Source organism: Labeo rohita, chromosome 11 (assembly GCF_022985175.1).
Source record: "Labeo rohita strain BAU-BD-2019 chromosome 11, IGBB_LRoh.1.0, whole genome shotgun sequence".
Taxonomy (NCBI): domain Eukaryota; kingdom Metazoa; phylum Chordata; class Actinopteri; order Cypriniformes; family Cyprinidae; genus Labeo; species Labeo rohita.
In genome coordinates, this window is record NC_066879.1 from 5237259 (window position 1) to 5260428 (window position 23170).

A 23170-nucleotide genomic window follows, 5' to 3' on the forward strand; every position below is an offset into this window, starting at 1 on the left:
ATGAATTGGGTTTGTTCAGAAACTCAAATGACACACAGATAGCTGCTACTGTCCTATTACCTATGCATAGTTAGTTCCTTTCCAAATATTTAGCTCATGATTCTTTAATCATGTTTTGACAGCAGGTCATATTGCTTTTGAAGATTATGCATGGGTGTGAAGGCAAGCTGTCTAACCTGTCTATCTTTATCAGTGACCTTTTCATAATTACTGTGAGTACAGTGGTCAAAAGCATTACAAACTCACTTCCTGTGATTAGTCTACGTCAGAATCAAAGATTAGTTTAATCATTAAAATTACAATCTCTAATATGGCTAAATCAGTCTAAATCAGCAGTTATACTGCTAATAAATATGCTAATAATAGCAACCGTGATGCATCAGTTTTAGAATGATGATGCAAATTGTGGTTGATATAATTATTATTGTTGTTGTTGTTGCTGTAAGTGTATCAGTCACTATATTTATTTGTGCATGTTCATTTTCTATATTTTTACATTTTATATTACTTTTTTAAATCAGATCACTTAAAGTTAATTTTTAAATACACTAACAATTTAATAACACTGTTAAATCTAACACTAGTAAATATTCTTATTCTGTAAATTGTATTGTTTCAGATGTAGTATTTTAAACAATTGATTTTAGTTTTTATTGTGTTAAATAGATAAAATGTATTTTCTTTTATTTTTTTGTTTATATACACTATCAGTCAAAAGTTTTTGTAAGATTTTTTAGTGTTTTAAAGAAGTCTCTTCTGCTCGCCAAGTCTGCATTTATGTGATCCAAAATACAGCAAAAACAGTACAATTTTGAAATATTTTTACTATTTAAAATAACTGTTTGCTATTTGAATATATTTTAAAATGTAATTTACTCCTGTGATTTCAAAGGAGATTTTTAGCATCATTACTCCAGTCATAAGATCCTTCAGAAATCAGTCTAATATTCTCATTTGCTGCTCAAAAACATTTGTTATTATTATTATGTTGAAAACAGCTAAATAGAATATTTTCAGGTTTCTTTGATGAACAGAATGTTCTTGCTAAATAAAAGTATTAATTTCTATAATTTCTTTCCCCTTTTGAATGGTATTGTGTATAATGTTACTCAGCTGTTGATAAACTGCTAAATAATGATGATGATGATGATGATGATGAAGATGATAATAATAAATGTTTCTTGAACATTTATTTCTAAAGGATGATGTGACACTGAAGACTGGAGTAATGATGCTGAAAATTCAGCTTTGAAATCGCAGGAATAAATTACATTTTAAAATATATCCAAATAGAAAACAGTCATTTTAAATAGTAAAAATATTTCAACATTTTACAGTTTTGCTGTGCTTTAAATCAAATATATACAGGCTTGGTGAGCAGAAGAGACTTGTTTAAAAAACATTACAAATCTTACTGTTCAAAAACTTTTGACTGGTAGTCTAATATGTATTTATATATATTTTTTATTTACATTTTTTATGACCATATTTTTCACTTAAAATCAACATAAAATCAAACATGCAACCTCCTTATAAAGAAAATTAAAGTTTAGCACAATGCTGTCACAGGCAGTTTAGTTAGTCAGGTAGTTAGAGTAATTAGAGTCAATGTACTTTACCTTCTCTCACTTCCTGATCCTTGAGCTCCTTTACTTCCAGTCCACAGAAACATTCTCACAGCTATTCCAGTGTGTGCGTCTCTCTCTGAAGCACTCACAAAAGACTGCTGGGACAACCTGACAGGAAAAACACACTTAGTCGACCATGTGTTTCCCTCCACACAGGTTCGTAAGCAAACTGTTCCCAATATGAAACAATTGATATATTTTTCACCTGAAACTAACAGCCTTCAGAATCACAGTTTTAAACAAAAGCCTCCATCGTTGTGGACAAACACACTAAGTCCAAAAGGAGAATCCATCAGTCTTCAAATAGAGAAAAAGAAAGTTTCTATCATCCTCAGCAGCAAACAAAGTCCGTCTCACATGATTGGAATCAGTTCTCCATAAATACAACTCACACCAGGCACTGAACTAAGCATCTGCTCCTTCATTTCCTGCCTGTTGGTTTGTTATTGACTATTCATGGGCTGGCAAGTGGCAGGGTGGAAAATAATAATGAGAGTAGTGAGCAAGGAGAGGAGGACCATTCACGGCATTGATCCCTTCCTCCAGCCCCGGAGAGAGAGAGAGAGAGAGAGAGAGAGAGAGAGAGAGAGAGAGAGAGAGAGAGAGAGAGAGAGAGAGAGAGAGAGAGAGAGTGAGTGAGAGAGGGAGAGCCGTTCAAAGCCCCCTCCTCCCCTGCACCCTGTTGCTGATTGGTGTTGATGGAGAGTCCTGTAGCATCAAGGTGACACAGGTGTTTTGGGCCACACGCTTGCGAATGACTGACTGCACACTCCTGCCCTCAGATGCGATCCAGTCCAATCACCCAACATGTTCTTTTCAGACTCTATCATGCGTTTGAATGTAAATATGATATTGAAGAGCTGAGCTTGTGTCATTTGGAAAAACTCATGCTATGATGTGGCACTTAGTGAGCTTTATTTACTATTTATTTATTTATTTTTACAACACAGCTGTTTTCAACACCGATAATAAGAAATGTTACTTGAGCAGTGAATCAGCATATTATAATTTTTTCTGAAGGATCATGTGACACTGAAGAGTAATGATGCTGAAAATTAGCTTTGCATCACAGAAATAAATTGCATTTAAAATATATTGCAATAGAAAACAGTTATTTAAAATTGTAATAATATTTCACAATATTACGGTTTTATTTTGGATTAAAAAAGCCTTGCTAATAAAAGAAAAAAGAAATTGTGTGTATACACACACACATAAACACATGTTTGTTTTTGTGAATTGTGGGGACTTTCCATAGACTTCTATAGATTTTATACTGACCAAACAATATTGTCCCAACCCTAACCCTAAACCTAGCCCTCACAGAAAACATGTTTGCATCGTTACACTTTCAGATAAACATCATTTACTATTTTTAATCATTTTTTAACATTGTGGGGACCGCAGGCCAAAAATTTCAGGTTTTACTATCCTTGTGGGGACATTTGGTCCCCACTATGTAGCAAAAACAAGTACATACACGTTTCCTTCGATGAGACAAGGGAGGCTGTGCCTCCTTAAAACTAATCGGATTAGTAAAAAAAGTATATAAGCCACTTGTTTTCTAAAGAAAATTTGTCCAACAGTGACACAAAGGGGAAAAGTTATTTGAGAGGAGGCAACACCTCCATCGCGATATGATTGGATATGACTAGTTATGATCGGCTGTGATTGGTTCATGCGATAAATCCCACCCCTTGTGTTCGTGTGCGGTCTGCGTTCGCAAATCAGACTGAATGAACAATAATCATTAGGTAATGTAAGTAAAAAACTAATACTTACATATGACCACTTTGTTATGTCAAAATACTTAAAATGTCATGAAAACATGTTCTATGTGAGTTTCTAGTGAGTAATCAGCTTGGAGAAATTTAAAGGGGTCATCGGATGCTAAGTTCACTTTTACATGCTGTTTGAACATTAATGTGTGTTGGCAGTGTATGTACAAATCTCCCCTATAATGATAAAAATCCATGCAGTGGTTTTTAATTAATCTGTAAAAATAATATCCTCTTTTTCAAATCGAGCCATTCTCAGATGCCTGTCGTTGTTGCGTCACACCCACAGAGGCCGCTCCCACGATATTTGAACCTCCATGTTTTGATGCCAGAGCAGGGATGTAAGTTAGAAAAGAATTGAGCAATTGAGGTGTTGTGTTGCTGGATGTAATAATGAACATAGTGGTCGTCATTTACTCCTGACATCTAAGCTGCTGAAGATGCAGTGGATTACGTTTGTTTGTGAAGGGAATGCGCCTCCCGATCTACATAAATGCGTCTATGTTCGCGTGAATCATTCGTGATCCAGCTTCACTTACAGCAGAAGTGTGTATAAGCGTTTTTCTATGAATCTTTGCGATCGCCTTTCCTGATAATGTGCTAATTAGCAAGTTTAGCGGCTAAATGCGGATAAAGTAAACAGGCTCGTCACTCCACAGAGAGAAGAGAGGGGCGGGGCAAGCAGAGCTCATTTGCATTTAAAGCAGCTTCGACCAGAACTGGATGATTTTTGCAGAGCTGATTTTGGCAAGGTAAAAAGGGTGTTGTTTTACACAACCATTGAGAATTTTTAACCAAAGTATATTATAGACTTTTCATTAAGACCCTAAAGAATCATATCAACTTGTGGAAAATGGGCATCTGATGACCCAATTAAAGTAAATCTCTGCCTGTGACCAATATTTACCAAGCTTTGATGACTAATGATCCGAAAAATTAAAAAAATAGTTTAACTATTAAAAAGAATAGCTGAACATAAGTTCACAAATAAAATCAATTGTTAAAATAAAATAATAAAATAAAAAATGATACTATCTTATTATTTTGGAATACATGTAAAATGGTAAAAAACACTAACCTAAAGAGATTCATAGCTTTAATAAATAGAATATTGATTATATTGTTAATGTAAATATATGTATATATATATATATATATATATATATATATATATATATATATATTTAACCAAGACAATATGACTGGCACATGAGTTTACATTATATATATATATATGTAAACACTAGGTAGAGTTCGTATGTTTTCATTATTGCTCGTCTTGAATAACTGAGCAATTTCCAGTCTCTGTCTGACCTCCCCACAAAGGTTCACAGCAACATTTTATCTAAAATGAAGGTCTGAAAAGCAACAGTGAGCAAATCTCTGCCCCGCAGTGGAGGGCTGTAAACGTCAACGATGGGAATATGCCACATATCATATTTGTGTGTGTTGACTCTCTTGCCTATGCTGAGTGGGGCGGATCACAGGGCGATGAACTAGATATGAGGCAGAGGCAGACAGGAAGCACTGACCCAAGGAAACCCATTGTCCCCACCGCACCCAATAAAACACCTGCCAAAAATGCCAGGGCGAAATGGCACCAAGAAGCACATCGAGTGTTTTTAATATAGAACGGCTGTCTTTAAAAAGCTTGGTATGGCCTGGACAGTTGTTGGTATTTGCCCTTCTGGTCACCTTAGCTGGGTAAATAATGCCTTACAGGGGCCGTTTTTTGTTGGAAAAAAACACAGACATCTGGCGTTCACCCAAAACAGCTGGAATGTTCATCCAATATGGCTGTGCATGATGGGATTTACTAAACCCATATTGTCACTGCAGTGATTTATGAGGCATTGTTGATACTTCACATTAGCTTGGTGGGAATAAAATCATGAAAAACATGTTGGCTCAAGCAGTGTTGGGAAGCAGCTAAAAGTTGTTGTTTTTTTTTCCCTCATTAGTAGTGCAACAATAGTTTAGCCATTTTCAAAACAGAAGTTTTTCCTAGTAACAAGCAGTGATGCAAATTGTAGTAGATGTGAATTTTTACAGCCAAACTCATGCTAATGAATCAGTTCAGAAAATTATTTGCTGGAACTGATTTCCTGAAGTCCCTGTGCTGCATCTTAGATTTATTTATTTATTAATTTATTTATTTATGTAACATAATATATAGTCACTGCCAATTACTGATACTGTTTTTAGTGTATTTAAGTTGTATTTACTGGCATGCTTAATTCATTTGTTCAGAAAATCATTCACTGATTAAGACTTTCCAGTGTTTTTAAATAGCAAAATAGTTAAATGCTACTATTTCCCCCCACACTGTTTTCATCTCAGTTAATTTTCTCTTGCATTGACTGTTCTAATTTTAGTAGTTATTTATTATTTGTCTCGCTAATGAATCAGTTCAGTGTTCCGAAAATGAATCACTGATTTAAATAACTTTTAGCATTTTAATCTATTTATAGCAAAATATTTTATTAAAATATTAAACTATTATTTATACTGTTTTCATCTATTACATTTATTTTACATAATTATTATTATTATTTTAGTACTTATTTATTAATAGGTTTGCTAATAAATCTGTTCAGAAAATGAATCACTGATTCAGGAAACTTTGCAGCATTTTAGTCTTTTTATGGCAAAACATTAATTAAAAACTAAAACACTGCTGCTGTGTTTTTTTTTAAACAGTTTTCAACTGTTATATTTAGTTTACATAAATTATTATTATTTTAGTACTCATTCATTAATGGGTTTGCTATTATTGTTCAAAATATGAATCACTGATTCAGGTAACTTCAGCATTTTAGTCTTTTCTTAGCAAATATTATTATTATTCTTCTTCTGAGACTAAAATTATCAACTCTAACTCCTCCTAGAGCTTTAACTCTACAAACTCCAAACTCAGCCCAGATCTTCAAACTGATCTAAAGTTAGTTGCTATATCTTTTCTAACTGATCGGACTTACGGTTTTCCTAAAAATGGCGATTAAATTTGGGAAAAATCCCATAGACTTACATTGACGGAATGTTCAAATGAGCCAACACTTTTCAAATTCCAACTGTCAAAATCCCCAGAATCCTTTGAGCCTCAATCAAACTTCCCTTCTATGTACTGTATTTCTAATCCATTTAAACTCATTCAAACTCATCTATCTATCTATCTATCTATGCTATGCTATGCTACACGCTATGAAACTTGCTAATCATGCTAGAAACATGCTAGCAACTTTGCTAATTATGCTAAAAACATGCTAGCAACTTGCTGATCATGCTAGAAACATGCTAGCAACTTTGCTAATTATGCTAAAAACATGTTAGCAACTTGCTGATCATGCTAGAAACATGTTAGCAACTTTGCTAATTATGCTAAAAACATGCTAGCAACTTGCTGATCATGCTAGAAACATGCTAGAAACTTGCTGATCATGCTAGAAACATGCTAGAAACATGCTAGAAAGAAACAACTTGCTAATCATGAAACATGCTAGCAACTTGCTAATCATGCTAAAAACATGCTAGCAACTTGCTGATCATGCTAAAAACATGCTAGCAACTTGCTGATCATGCTAGAAACATGAAACAACTTGCTAATCATGCTAGAAACACTTGCTGATCATGCTAAAAACATGCTAGCAACTTTGCTAATCATGCTAGAAACATGCTAGCAACTTTGCTAATCATGCTAAAAACATGCTAGCAACTTGCTGATCATGCTAGAAATCATGCTAGAAACATGCTAGCAACTTTGCTAATTATGCTAAAAACATGCTAGCAACTTGCTGATCATGCTAGAAACATGCTAGCAACTTTGCTAATTATGCTAAAAACATACTAGCAACTTGCTGATCATGCTAGAAACATGCTAGCAACTTGCTGATCATGCTAGAAACATGCTAGCAACTTTGCTAATCATGCTAGAAACATGCTAGCAACTTGCTAATCATGCTAAAAACATGCTAAAACATGCTGCTAATCATGCTAGAAACATGCTAGCTAATCATGCAAAAACTAAAAACATGCTAGCGACTTGCTAATCATGCTAAAAACATGCTAGCAACTTGCTAATCATGCTAAAAACATGCTAGCAACTTTGCTAATCATGCTAGAAACATGCTAGCGACTTGCTAATCATGCTAAAAACATGCTAGCGACTTGCTAATCATGCTAGAAACATGCTAGCGACTTACTAATCATGCTAAAAACATGCTAGCAACTTTGCTAATCATGCTAAAAACATGCTAGCAACTTGCTAATCATGGTAAAAACATGCTAGCAACTTTGCTAATCATGCTAAAAACATGCTAGCAAGTTTGTTAATCATGTTAAAAACATGCTAGAAACATGCTAATCATGCTAAAAAACTTGCTAATCATGCTAAAAACATGCTAGCAAACTAATTGCTAATCATGCTAAAAACATGCTAGCAACTTGCTAATCATGCTAAAAACATGCTAGCAACATGCTAATCATGCTAGAAAACTTTGCTAATCATGCTAGAAACATGTTAGCAACATGCTAGTAACATGCTAGTAACTTGCTAATTGTGCTAGCAACATGTTAACCATGCTAGAAACAGACAAGCAACATGCTAGTAACTTGTTAATGTAAAAAAAATGCTAACAACATGCTAGTAACTTGCTAAAAATGTTAGAATCATCCTAACAACATGTTAATTATCTATCTATCTATCTATCTATCTATCTGACAGACTGAGTTCAGACTTTAAAACTTCAAACTATTTCAGACTGAAAACCATCCAAACTTAAAACTTTTTAAAACTTCTTAAACTTTTTAAACTTGTTTAACTTTTTTAACTTTGCAAACTTTTCAAACTAACTGAGATTAATAAATGCTATACAAGTATTTTTCATTGTTAGTTCATGTGAACTAATAACTAATGTTAACAAATGGAACCTGTAAAGTGTTACGAATTATGTATGACACGTTGCATTATTGTTTTCATTAATAGTGTGTTGGCTAAATAATTCAGTTTGTCAATCCACAGTAGCTTACTCAACGTTGTCTAAAAATACTAAAGTGCAGGAAGACTAGTATGTCAGGAGATAATGATATATTCTGAACACTGAATAGATTCTGTTTTAGTCATGCTTTTTCAAGCCATTTAGCATGGTCGAGCAACATGGGAATGTGGTGTTCCAGGGTGGGCTGCTCCTTTGTCTTTAGCTAAATTACATGCTAATGTTGCCTTCTGGAGGCCTGACACATGAAAATGATAAATAATTATTGCTCTTTCACATCACAACTGTCTGGATAAAACCCAGGTGTCTCAGTGCAAAATCACCTGAGAACTACACGAGTTTTATGCACTGCATTTAGTTGCTTTCCTCTATTTATAGCAAACATTTGTTTATATCTAGGCTAAAAACAGGTTATGCAAAACACATTTTTTGTGGAAGATGATTTTGAAGATGATGTGGGCATTGGCATCAAGAAAATGAGCGCTACTGTCCGAGGTAGCCACATGTAACTGTGCTTTTGCATTCATTGTGTCTCATTAACAATGTTGCATTCATTAGCAATATGATCTCTGTTCACCCTTGTTATTTAACACACAATTACACACCTAATGTTGCATGAAATTATGGCTCTAATGACAAAAACAGAGGTAAACTCCAAAGGACAACGTCACTGATAAGGTTAAAGACGAGCTAAATAAAATGTTCAGAGCTGACTGAAACAATGTGTCAGTCACCGAGACTATGTAAATACTGTAGATATGCAATCAATTCATAAATATTCAAGACATAGTTCATCTAAAAATGAAAATTCTGTCATGTCGTTTCAAACCCGTAAGACCGTCGTTCATCTTCCGAACACAAATATTTTTGATGAAATCCGACAGCTTTCTGACCCTACACAGACAGTAACGCAACTGACACGTTCAAGGCCCAGAAAGGTAGTAAGGACATCATTAAAATAGTCCATGTGACATCAGTGGTTCAACTGTAATTTTTTGAAGCTACGAGAATACTTTTTGTGCACAAAGAAAATAAAAATAACTTTATGTAATAATTTCTTCTCTTCCGTGTCAGCCTCATTTGTGCTGATGGTTAGAAACTTAATTCTGTCAAAGGACTGTCTCCCAAAAATGGCAAAAAACTCTGAGCTGGTTAATCACTGGCCATTTACAGGGTCGGATAGATCACAATATCTGTATTCAGTTATTGTTTCAGTTCTTGACAACTGTTTTATTTTCTGCTAATTTACTGCTCTCATCAAGCAAGCATAATTACCTTTTAATGGAGCATTTTCAGGTCTATTACTCTAATGAGATTTTTATTTTGAAATCTTTCAGTGCTGCTGGCCAGAATCCGAACATTATCTAAACACATGCATATGGAATATAAATAAATATGGCTTATTTTGCACAGCAGATGCAAATATATGCAGACGAACTTTAGATAAAGTCGCACCTAGCAACGAGAGTGATTGATGAAGCTAACTAAATAATGAAAAACAACACATTACTCCTCAAACTGTGTACGTTTATGACAAATATGTGATTTGAATTTAAAAATGCTGCAATAATAAACCTAACGATAATAAGCGTTGCTTGCTAAAGCAACTATCCAAATTCGGTGACTACCCAGAGTACCCAAGTCTATTTATAAAGCTGAATGAATTATTTACTACATAAATGGATCCTGAGGAAATTCCCTTACCATTTACATTAAGAACTACCAGGGATATAAAGATGTTTTATATGGGGTCAATAAAACTGCTCAGGGGTAAATTAGGTTTATTTGGAAAGTGCCTTTCTCGGAAATTAGTATTGGATCTCCTGGCATGACACATCACATCACTGGATAACGGCCACAGTTGTTGTAGTTTTAATTGTACATTCAACACTCATCATAGATCATCAGAGAAAATAACATCTCAGCGCTTCAAGTTCAATAAAGATTTCTAGAAATTGATGCCATGGATATTCGTGCTGATTGCCTTGGAGACAGCGAATATGATTTGGATGTCTCTGCTGTGTAATTGATAGCTGTATTGAGGATCCAGAATTAACACCCATCAATGCCAAACGCAAGTTAAAAATGGCTTAGCAAGTAAATAAATCTATTATCAGCCAGTTGGTGGGTAACTTTAAGGACAACATAATACACTGCTTAGAACGACTGTTAAGAATACAACTTTTTTTTTTTTTTTTTTTTTTTTTCTGACAGCAAATTTATGTATGGGTTTGCCAGAAATATGCATGGGACAAAGATTTTCATGTTTCAATTTTTAAATTAACTTACATTTTTAATTATATAAATTATTACATTTATTACACAATAAAGAGAGTTATAAATGTAATGTACTTGTTTAGACTTCAGATATGCAGTTTGTTAATAAAGATAACATCTATTTGAATCTTTGCTTCAATGTTTTCGGAGATGTGAGCTCCAGGCAACGCTCATGAACCCGCCTCACCTCGGCCAGATCTGCTGGAATTTGCCGCTGGCTTTAATGTCTCTATAGTGATTAAACATGACGGGCAGTTTTGGTGCCATTAATCTGTTATTTGTTCCAGAGCAAATAGTTTTGGCTGAGGGCGAAATCTCATCACATAACATTTTATGTAAATTTAATGCTGTATATCAGAGCACTGCCTTTGTACTTTTGACTGAATTGCCTTGCAACTTTTATGATTGCTGTTGTTGTTTATTAAATATTATTATTTTGGGAAACAATGTGTGTGTGTGTTCGTGATGGTGATTTTAGTTACATTATTTCAACATTAGATGGCGACAAGAGACTGTTTTTATGAATGAGTCAGCAGTAAAGACTTTTATATTGAAAGATACTGAAGGAGGGTTGTAAACAAGGAACTTTTTTTTACTTTCAACAACACCTTGTAAGACGCAGCCAACAGATGCAGTGAACAGCGCTGTCATTGGAAATCACCTTTAACAATGAAAGGATAGTACGACAAAGATATCGCTTTCCTCAGTGGACATTCAAACTAATGTTTTATTGTGAATATGATGAGTGAATGCAGGTACAGTTTTATGCAAAAGTTTGGGAGCCCCTTGCAGAATTTGTGAAAATGTGAACAATTTTAACAAAATAAGAGAGATCATACAAAATGCATGTTATTTTTTCCAGATGGATTTTGAGATCCATCTGTTTTAAATTCATCTGAGGACATTTGAGGGACTCAACTATTAAAAAAGGTTCAAACATTCACTGATGATCCAGAAAGAAACAGGATGCATTAAGAGCCAGGGGGGGTGAAAACTTTTTGAATTTGAAGATCAAGGTAAATTGAACATAATTTGTCTTCCGGGAAACATGCAAGTATCTTATGTTGCTTCCGAAGGGCAGTACTAAATGCGAAAAAATGATATTTCAATAAAATAAGAAAAATTTCATCCTGTTCAAAAGTTTTCACCCCCAGCTCTTAATGCTTTGTGTTTCCTTCTGGAGCATCAGTGAATGTTTGAACCTTTTTTAATAGTTGTGTTTGAGTCCCTCAGTTGCCCTCAGTGTGAAAAGATGGATTTCAAAATCATACAGTCACTGCTGGAAAGGGTTCAAATATGCAAAAGATGCTGCAAAACTGAAGAATCTGTAACAGTGCTCAGTTTCACTGTTCAGAACAAACAAGGGACACATGAACAACCATCACAAAACAAACAAACAAAAAAACAGTCATAGATCATCCAGGTAACCACACACACTATTAAGAACCAAGGGTTCCCAAACTTTTGATTAGGGTTATTTTAATAATTTCAGCTATTTTTTTTTGTCTTGTGGACTATTTGTAAACACCCTTTATGTAAAATATCTTACTCAGGACTGTACTAAATAAAAAATAACATTCGTTTTATATGATCTCTTTTATTATTATTCACATTTTCACAGATTCTGCAAGGGGTTCCCAAACTTTTGCATAAAACTGTAAGTCCATGTCTCTCATAATACTTTACATAATACAATAAGCTTTTAATGCAGTAATACAATAAGCTTTCAATGCAACTCAACATTCCTTCGTTACTAGTTCTAAAGTAACGTTTTCGAATTAGTAACTGAGGCTTGGGATCTGTTTAACTGTCAAACCGAGATTTGAATCCGTGGTGGAAGAAAGTAGTTTGCACAAAACAGGGTTTTAAAGACACTCCGTTGTTGTTTCTTATGTATTTACACACTCGTGCCGTCATGTAAACGTGTGATATGGCTGTATATTGGCACGCTGTGATTATAACATTGATTATTAAAAAACTGATTGAATGAAAACAGATGTTTGTCAGTTCAATGAACTCTTCAGTAACAGGTGTATTAGAGCTGAACTTTAAAGTCTGAACAACTGAGGATATTCCTGTTTTAAGAAGCGTCTACCGTGAAGCAGATGGTGTCGATCTACGGGGCCTTGCGTGTGAACAAAGTGTGTATCCTGAAGACTTTGGTGTTGGAAGGTCAGCGTCTCTTTCAAGGCTCCACGGCAGCTGGAGTCTGACATCACCGCAGCAATACAGAGACATGCTTCACATTGTACAATGTGAAATTTACAGCCATCGCCGCCACGATTAGCTTTAAAAGTATGAGTGGGAACAAGGAGGGGGTCTGGAATCCTGTGCCGGTGGGTGTGTTTGACAAGTGAGTGCTGCTGAACTGGGTTGGGTTGTAAATATCGGTTTAAAAGTGTGGTTGAGGTTGAAGGAACAAAATAGAAACTGTGTCTTCACTTGGCGTCATTGTTATTGTGTCACGACAGGGCAAACGGGTCATTTGCAGAGCCGCGTGTTGAAAAGATGGTGTCTAGATGATAACATTTATTACCCCAGTAAACACATCCAAGTAACTGCCTTACTCACTTTAGGAACGTGGTATTTCAAATGTGACACCAGCTGGATGCTATTTTAGGATCCTGATTCAAGAAGAGCACAATTTAGATGAACACAGTGATAAGTGTAATTATTTTGAATGTGTATCTTTTTATTAAAGGGACAAAATTCTGTCATTAATTACTCACCCTCATGTCATTCCAAACCTGTAGGACCATCGTTCATCTTTAGAACACAAATTAAGATATTTTTGATGAAATCCGACAGCTTTCTGACCCTGCATTGACGGCAATGCAACTGACACATTCAAGGCCCAGAAAGGTAGTAAGGACATCAATAAAATAGTCCAAGCTATGAGAATACTTTTTGTGGTACTCTCGTGAATGCGTGTCGAAGACTGAAATGGAAAAGAAGAAATTGTTGAATAAAGACATTAAAAAACACAAAGTGTTCTCATAGCTTTATAACATTACAGTTGAACCACTGATGTCACATGGACTATTTTAACAATGTCCTTACTACCTTTCTGGGCCTTGAACGTGTCAGTTGTGTTGCTGTTTATGCAGGATCAGAAATCTCTCAGATTTCATCAAAAATATCTTAATTTGTGTTCTGAAAAAGAAAGAAAATCCGACGGGTTTGGAACAACATGAGGGTGAGTAATTAATGACAGAACTTTCACTTATGGTGAACATTTATTTAAGGAACTCCTTAAAGATAATTACAGATATTGAAGTAATTGTACCAACATGGCTCCAGATTTAAACATAGATCACCATGTCTTCCATAAAATCTTCTAAATTGTTGGCTGATACTATTCTAGCTCAGTTATTAACCAATATTAGAGTTTTTTATGGCCGTCTGTGTTCAGACAGTACTTGTATAATGTTTTGATGGCTACATCTGTTTAATTTCAAAACAGAATTTTAATATCAGCCATTTGTAAGGCTTACCAGTATCGTTTACAATATTAATACCTAAGGAACCAAAACATAAAATCCAGCAGCACAAAAAAAGTGTATTTTGAATTACTGAATCCTAATTACTGAGCTTTTCTGAGCTATATAGTCAGTAAAGACTTTTACACTGTTTTCCAAAAAGTAAAAAAAAATGCTGTTGTTTTGATCTTCCTATTTTTCAAATCCTAAAAAACAAACAAACAAAAAACAACAACAACAACAACAAAAAAATCATAATAATAAAAATGTTAGAAATGTTTCTTGAGCAGCATATGAAGGATCATGTGACGCTGAAGACTGGAGTAATGGCTGCTGCTGAAAATTCATAAAATAAATTATATAGTAAAATCTATTCAAATTTTTAAATTGAAATATTTTAGTCAAACTATTAAACATTTTATATTTTATAATACTGACATTTTTAATATGTTTTTAAAGGAGTCCCTATTATGCTTTTTCACTTTTTGAATTTTAGTCAGTATGTGGTGTTTATGTTTGGGTATAAAAAACATCTGCAAAGTTACAAAGTCCACTCCAAAGGCACATATTTAGTTTTTTTTTTTTTTTTTTTTTAAATCTCTTTTCAAGAACTACAACGATTGGACTACAGCATTGTTTTCTGGGTGTTGTGATGTCACAAACCTCATTAGAATATCTTTAAAATAAATCCCGCCTACAGAAATTCAAATGGTTGGGGAGTGGGTAGGGACGAGGTGGGGGATTAGCTCAACTTTATCGATCCAGCGCCCTGGGTGGAGAGCCCTCTCCACGTTTCTGGGTCGCTTCAACGAGCCGCGGCACGAATGGTATAAACACAAGTATTGACTAAAGTGGCTGCTATCTGCTCCGGTGGCCCTGTCAGAGTCGTAACACGCCACAGACGTGTGCTGTGTGTGGTAAGAGATTTACTCATCATACAGTTTAGATAGCTTATAATGCGAGTGTTTAAAATACATAAACTTGCACTAGACTAGGCTAGGCCAATCAGTGATGATGTTCTTTGATAATGTTAATGTTCTTTGCTTGTTTTCTGTAGCTGCTTTTTGAATAACTAAGGACATGTAAGCATTATAATTAGTACCTTACAATGTTTTTTATGCAACTGTTGTCATGTTAAATACAAATTGAGTCATATTAAAAACATTCAGCTGCTTTTAGCATTATGCTGGAGCTGGTTTCCGGCAATGAAACTAAGTATGTAAATAATTAAAAAAATTAGCACGATAATATCATGTATCGGCGATCTCGCAGGCTGATGATAGGACCCAACACTACTGTACATCAACTGTACCTTAATATCCTTAACTATAATGGAGCAGACAGAACTTGCTGCTTTGGCCAGGGGCGTGGCAGTACTGAAACACCCTCTAAGCTGTTCGCCAATCACAATGCACTGGGACAGTTAACCAATCACAACACATTTAGTTTTTCAGAAGGCGGGCCTTCATCAAACCCAGAACTAATCGAGCCGTTTGTGCCAGGTTGGGGATAAAGATGTTGTGATAATGTAAATTATGTGAAAAATAATGCGTTTTTTGAACCACCAAGCAAGAGAGCATGTTCTAGTACACCCCCCAAAACAAAATCAAGACTTTGTAAAAGAGCATAAGGGCATCCCTTTAAAGGGGTCATCGGATGCCCATTTTCCACAAGTTGATACGATTCTTTATGGTCTTAATGAAAAGTCTATAATATACTTTGATTAAAAATTCTCAATGGCTGTGTAAAACAACACCCTTTTTACCTTGCCAAAATCAGCTCTGCAAAAATCATCCCATTCTTGTCGAGGCCCCTTTAAATGCAAATGAGCTCTGCTCGCCCCGCCCCTCTCTTCTCTCTGTGATGTGACGAGCTGCTGGGAGAGATTGTTTACTTTAGCCGCATTTAGCGCATTTAGCCGCTAAACTTGCTAACTAGCACATTATTAGGAAAGCCGATCGCAAAGATTCATAAAAAAACCCCCCCTTATACTCACTTCTGCTGTAAGTGAAGCTGGATCACGAATGATTCGGCGAACATAGACGGATATATGTAGATCGGGAGGTGCATTCCCTTCACAAACAAACGTAATCTACTGCATCCTTAGCAGCTCAGATGTTGGAAGTAAATGACAACCTCTATGTTCATTATTACATCCAACATCACAACACCTCAGTCGCTCAATCAGAGATATTCTTGACTAACTTACATCCCTGCTCCGGCATCGAAACAAAGAGGACGGACTGTGACAGCTGATCCGAGGTAAGACGCTCATGTCAATCAACTATTGTGGGAGCGGCCTCTGTGGGTGTGACGCCACAACGACAGGCATCTGAGAATGGCTCGATTTGAAAAAGGGGATATTATTTTTACAGATTAATTAAAAACCACTGCATGGATTTTTATCATTATATCATTATTTGTACATACACTGCCAACACACATTAACGTTCAAACAACATGCTAAAGTGAACTTAGCATCCGATGACCCCTTTAAATAAATGAAGTAAAATGCAACATGGTGAGCATAAGAGACTTGACCCCGAGCTTCAGAAATTTAAATATTGATTGAGGAGCAATCAAACATACAGTATTTGAACACTCTTGGAAAATTTCCCCAAATAGCTTTGCAGTGATCAGAGTCTTTATTCAACTGTTCAGCTTAATATTGTCACAGATTTTAAATCTTCATCATTTCTTGGAAAGGCTTCAGCATTTTTCTGAGAAGCAGCAAAGCTCCTGCCTATGAGTCATTATGCTGTCAGGTCAAGAAATTTCTTTCTTGTTCTCAAGTGCACAGCATTCTCATTTCATCTCTAACACCTTTAGTGTGCTGGTACATGAATCAATGGTCCTCACCTAGAATTGGTAAAAACGGTGGAGCATCACGACCCATATTTCTTCCTGTTGTACTGTACATTGTGTTTTATTCTGATCTCCTTTATCACTTAGCAAATAAAATTTATCAAAGTTGATTACACCACGCTCTACCTACCACCAAAGACATCAGCTTCAGGCTGGGTTGCAAATATTTGCTCAACACTGAGAGAGTGGGCAGCAAAGCTAATTTCCTTTTTCCACATCAAGACCATAAATCGTTCGTCTGTATTTCAAGCTGTTTGTCTGTTGAACACCATTCAGAAATACTTGAAATCGCAAAAGCTTTCCCGGCAGGTACGACAACCGTCGCATTCAGCATCAGCCGTAACACGAGGCCAGCAGATTATTTAACAGTGCGGACCGACTGGCCGTGAGAGATTGACGTGCCACTCTTAGGGAGAGCGTAGCCCGTCCGTTTGTCAATACGGTTTCGAGTGAGAAAGCGGAGTGCTCTTGACAGCAGCCATCAATTGGTGAATGTAAAACTTGCTGTTTTCCTCCAGCTCTGCCACTGGTCAGAGATCCAGTCAGCAGACTGTTAATCACACTCACTCAGACCCAGGAAGACAGCCGTAGCCGCAGGGTAATGACACCTAAACAACAGGGATAAATCACAGAGCGGGGCCCGCGACACCAGCGCAGGAAACAAGTCACGCTGCTAAATTTGAACAAAACCAGGAACTGATAGGACATCCGTTTAGCTGTTTTGCACTCGATTACAGATGTGGTTGTTGTAATGTACATGCAAACATTTTCACTAGGACATTTAATAAAACTGAATTAACTGATATTCTGATTAAGTAATCAGTTAAAATCTAGGGCTGTCAACTCGATTAATCGCGATTAATCGCATTCAAAATAAAAGCTAACTAACAAAACTGCTAACATAACTATGAATATACATATAAATATATACAGTAAACACACCTATGTTATGTAAAGATAAACATTTTTTATTTTCGATGTGATTAATCGCAATTTATCGTGATTAATCGATTTGACAGTCCTAGTTTAATCATATATAATGGCATATCTTTGATATAGAAATGCCTCTAAATGTAAACAATTCAGGACAACATTGTGGCAGATGAGTAATGTGTTGAGTAGACATGGCAAAAAGTTTGGGTGTGTATGTTACATGTATTAGTGTGTATGAAGAGTTCAGATGCAAAAGCCTCTAAATACGTCTAACATTTTTCTTTAACATTAGCATTTCTTTCTGGCTACTTTTATAGGTTTCTATGTAAGTACCGGTACTTCTGAATGGGATGAGGCTGGGATTTCGTGCATTTGAAGTGAAAGTACTTGATAAACATACACTATGTGGAGAACATTCACTGAGTATCGTTATCTCATTTTTGACCAAGATGGCTTTTAGAAGCTTTTGCATTGGAACTCGTTGTACACTCTTCAAAAGTTGGGGTTGGTGAGATTTTATGTTTTAAAAAAAGTCTCTCATGCTCACCAAGACTGCATTTATTTGATCAAAAATACAGTGAAAACATTAATATTATGCAATGTTATAACAAATTATTTTCTGTTTTCATATACTTTTAAATGTATTTTATTCTTGTGATGGCAAAGCTGATTTTTCACATCACAATAGTCTCCAGAAAGCATTCTAATATGCTGATTTGATCCAAATGCATTATTTTATTGTATTTATTTATTTTTTTTTTGTTGATTTTTGCATGTGCTGATTTTTATTTATAATTGCTAAATGAACATGTTAAACTGACAATCTAAATTTATGCATATCCAAATTTAACTTAGGTTTAAAGGAGAAGTCCACTTCCAGAACAAGAATTTACAGATGATGTACTCACCCCCTTGTCATCTGAGATGTTCATGTCTTTCTTTCTTCAGTCGTAAAGAAATTTTTCTCTTTTTTTGAGGGAAACATTTCAGCATTTTTCTCCATATAGTGAACTTCTATTGTACCTCGAGTTTGAGCTTCCAAAATACAGTTTAAATGCTTCAAATGATCCCAAATGTGGTTGTAAACAATCCCAGCCAAGGAAGAAGGGTCTTATGTAGCAAAACAATCTGTTATTTTCATAAAAATAATACAATTTATATACTTTTTAATGTCAAATGCTCGTCTTGTCTTACTCTGCCTGAACTCTGTTTTCGTTCCGGTTCATGACAGTTGGGTATGTCGAAAAACTCCCATCTCATGTTCTCCCTCAACTTCAAAGTCGTCCTATATCGCTGTTTTACCTTTTTTGTTAAGGGTGTTTGATCTTCTTTGCATGTTCACTTTGCAAAGACTGGGTCGGTACTTCTGTAGCGATGTAGGATGATTTTGAAACGATTTTTGAAGTTGAGGGAGAAAATATGATTGGAGTTTTTCGACATACCCTAACTGTCTCGAGTCAGAATACACAGAGTTCAGGGAGAGCAAGACAAGATGAGCATTTGAGATTAAAAAGTATTTAAATTGTATTTTTAAATGAAAATAACCAATTGTTTCGCTGGATAAGCCCCTTCTTCCTCGGCTGGGATAATTTACAACCGCATTTGTGATCGTTTGAAGCCGCATTTAAACTGCATTTTGGAAGTTCAATATCGAGGCACCATATCAGTCCATTATATGGAGAAAAATCCTGAAATGTTTTCCTCAAAAAACATAATTTCTTTACGACTGAAGAAAGAAAGACACAAACATTTTGGATGACAAGGAGGTGAGTACATTATCTGTAATTTTTTGTTCTGGAAGTGGACTTCTCCTTTAAGTTAACAATACCATTGTAAAAATGTGCTATTTTCAGTCAGTCATGATTATATTTTTTGAGGTGGTATTTGCTGTGTAAAATAAGAGGCTTTAAACGTTTCTTCCATTTATCTAAAAGTAATATGCAATATGCATTTTACAGGTTTTGTAGATTTGATTGTCTGATTTGGTACGTGTCAGAACACATGCTGATTACTGCAATCAGAGTTCGCCTACAGTCAATAAACATATTCCCTCCATTAGTGCCTCTTTTTCTAAACAATCAAGCTAAAATCTAAAATAGAATCATTGCGTTTAACTGTCACCAGCTTTTCAAAGTCTTGCATTAGTTACAGCAGCACTGTGTGCAGAACTAGCAGCCAAAATCCCAATGTTATCTTAAAATGGTCCTAACATTTCTCTGCTGTAGTGGATGCCCTGTTTGTCCTCTGGCCTTGTTTGGACTTCAGAGAGTTTTTATAGTGTAAAAGCTGGTTTAGCGAGACCAATCCTTTAGACCAGCTATTAAATGACAGTGTAAAACAGAAAAAGAGAGCGTTCACCCCAAAACTGAAAACTCTGTCATACCCTCATAATGTTCCGAACCTGAATGACTTTCATAGGGCCCTATGATTTCTGCGATGCGGAAAACGCGGACGGAATCGCAGAATCCAGTCATAAAGATAGAATTTATGATTTATGATGAAGATGGAATATCAAAAGTAGAGCAATACACTTAAATCAAAATGTGATGTAGACTAGTGTCTGTGAATATTAAGCTGCAAAAACACATTTAAATAAGCATGTTTTGCGTTTCTCTGTGTGACGCGTGGTTTCGTCTGTGACGCTCGCAGTGTTTTTAGCATCTGCCGCCTCAATATATGAGTACATGAACATATAAACATAATCTCTGGAACTGCTCTGAGAGTCACTTCATGAGCATTTTACTGTTTCTTTTGAAAATTATTGTTATATCATATACAAACAGAAACTTAAAGGACTTTACAGCAACTCGTCAAAATAAAGTTCGGTTTAACTTGAAGAAACGATGACAGAAATATTATTTAGTACTTAGTACCATTTTTAGTACTACTACTACTACTAATAAAATTATTATTAAAACTTTTTTTAAGGAATATTTACCAGAAATATTATTTAACAGAATTTATTTAGTAGAAAAATGTAAATACACAACACAGTATTTCTGGAAAAAAAGAGAAAGAAATAAAATAATAATATTTTTTTAAATATATAAATAAATTAATTAGAGACGCTTTTGATTATTAATATTTAATGAAACTAAAATGTAAAATTAAAGGAAAACTGAATTTGGTGGGGATTTCAATTACATGCTTTTTGATTAATAAAATTTAATTTAACCTTTAAAAAAATGTAAAAGAAAAAATATAAATGAGAAAAAGACTCCAGAAAAATTTAAATTAAAATTAAAAAAACTGAATTTGGAAAAAGGGGGAAAAATAAAACAGATTTCATAGGGCCCTTCTTTCATTCTTCTTTATAAAACAAAAGAAGATATTTTGTAGGATATCTAAACTGCACTTTTTAGGCCTGTCACTAACTCTAACCATAAAATAAATAAATAAATAAAATAATGTGGTTCTTAGTGATTAATCTAAAGTACAGTAAATAGATGTATTAATTCACGGAACATATGAAACTCCTTTTATGATATTTTTGATTGCATAGAAAAGAAAACATTTTCCAACAGATTTGGAATAATGTCAATTCCTGTTCATAATAATTATATTTAACGTACATAATCATTAATTAGGCTAAAATATGAGGTCAATATGAGTTTTATTGACAGGCAATCTGACCATTCATAATGCAGAATCTGCCATTTTGTCCGACAAACGAATCAGACATGAGAGTAGATTTGAAAATAGATACCTTCCGATGTTCATTCATGTTTATTTTGTGCTATAACTAGTAAAGAGGAAGAGACGATCGGTTCATGTGCCACTTAAACTCAGGCGCCACAGCGATCTGTCTTGACACATTAAAGAGCCACAAAACAGTATTTATTGTTTGAGTTTCTTAAAAAAAAATACAATTTGAAAGCTGAGACTTTGTTTCATACCAAAGTAACCTGCTCTGTCTTGTCTGTCAGCACACTGTCAGTGTCCTCTGCAATGTATTTTTCACTGCGTGAGAATGTGTGGTGTCAGCAACAGTAGCCAAGGAAGGCGGGTCTTTGCAAAGAGTTTAGCAGACTTACATCAACATTATACATGTTTGCAATGTTCCTGCTGCTACTCCCTTACAGTACACTGTTCACTCTGTCTGCCTAACAGCCTACCATGTGATTAAAAACCTTGTGTAAACACATGAGCTTACAGCTGACAAGACAAACACACATGAGTCTAATAACCCTTTCTGAATCGTTGTCAAAGCCAAACATATGAACAGTACCACATCAGCCAGCCAGGTTGTTTCATGTTATGTAACTCTTCTGTTTGTTTCAGCAGTCACTCTTCATTCAAAACCATTTGAACCTCAGTAAAGGTCACTTCATCGCATCGGTTGAAGGTAACCCTGCTGTAACCATCTGCGCGTTATTGAAAAATTCTCCTTGCGTCTGGATAAACAGTGGCAGGCGAGAAGTACGTATGTTGCAAAGAATGCTCATCAGCTTTGTGCAGGTTGTAGGGTGTTTCTCTAGGGGGCCAAAAACGCCTGTCCCCTGCAGATCATGTAACCTAAGATGACTAAATGAGCCTGTGCACTTGCTGTCTCATGAGAAGCCAGGGGATTTCTGGGAAGTCATAGTATGGTAGGTGCCATGCTGGGCTTTCTGCTGCTGTCAGAATCTAGCCATAAACATGCTTTTCCCAATATATCTGCGAAGAGTAGCGTGTCAGTGTTTAGAGGGACTCTACTGACACATCCTGGCTGGGTCAGGTGGAAATTTCTGACTGAGTACACTCTTAGCTTTTTATGTTCCAACATTTTGGCCCAAGGTCAAAATAATTATAGCATTCCGTTGATCAATGGGTCTCCGTTTGAGCTCGCAAATGCACTGGGGTATGGAAAATTACACGGCTTAAAACTCAATAACAGTGCCAGCTTCAAGCTAAACAATTTCAGTTGAGCTTGTGTTGTCGAAAGTCCCGTGTTGCATGGTCAAACAATGTAGTTTGTCAAAGTTTCTTGTTATTGCTGTGACTGTAGAAAATAACTTGGTCAGATGTTTACAGATGGACTATGTCCCAAAATGTTTCCCAAAAAGTGTGGGAATGAGCTGCTGTGTTTTGTGAGCTGCTTGGCACCAGCTGGGACTTCAAAGCTGCCTGTGCCCATCCAGAGAAAGCATTGGCTGTAATAAAAGGCTCTGCTAATTTAAATTTGCTTAGCTGATCACAGCGTGACTTTTTATTATGACGAGGACGGTAAGGTCACAATA

At 35.5% G+C, this 23170-nt stretch overlaps 1 protein-coding gene across 9 annotated transcripts in view; it reads right to left on the reverse strand.

The window, feature by feature from the left end:
* si:ch211-247n2.1 (calcium-activated potassium channel subunit beta-2) overlaps positions 1-23170 on the reverse strand; it is a 35134-nt gene that overhangs the window by 6749 nt on the left and 5215 nt on the right. For 7 of the 9 annotated variants that reach the window (XM_051122094.1, XM_051122092.1, XM_051122099.1 and 4 more), the window contains exon 2: positions 1620-1736. In XM_051122094.1, coding sequence (XP_050978051.1) covers positions 1620-1736 — 117 coding nt within the window. Of the gene's footprint in view, positions 1-1619; positions 1737-1833; positions 2108-23170 lie in introns of those variants that run through there. The other 2 variants (XM_051122100.1, XM_051122097.1) reach the window with 1 other exon arrangement.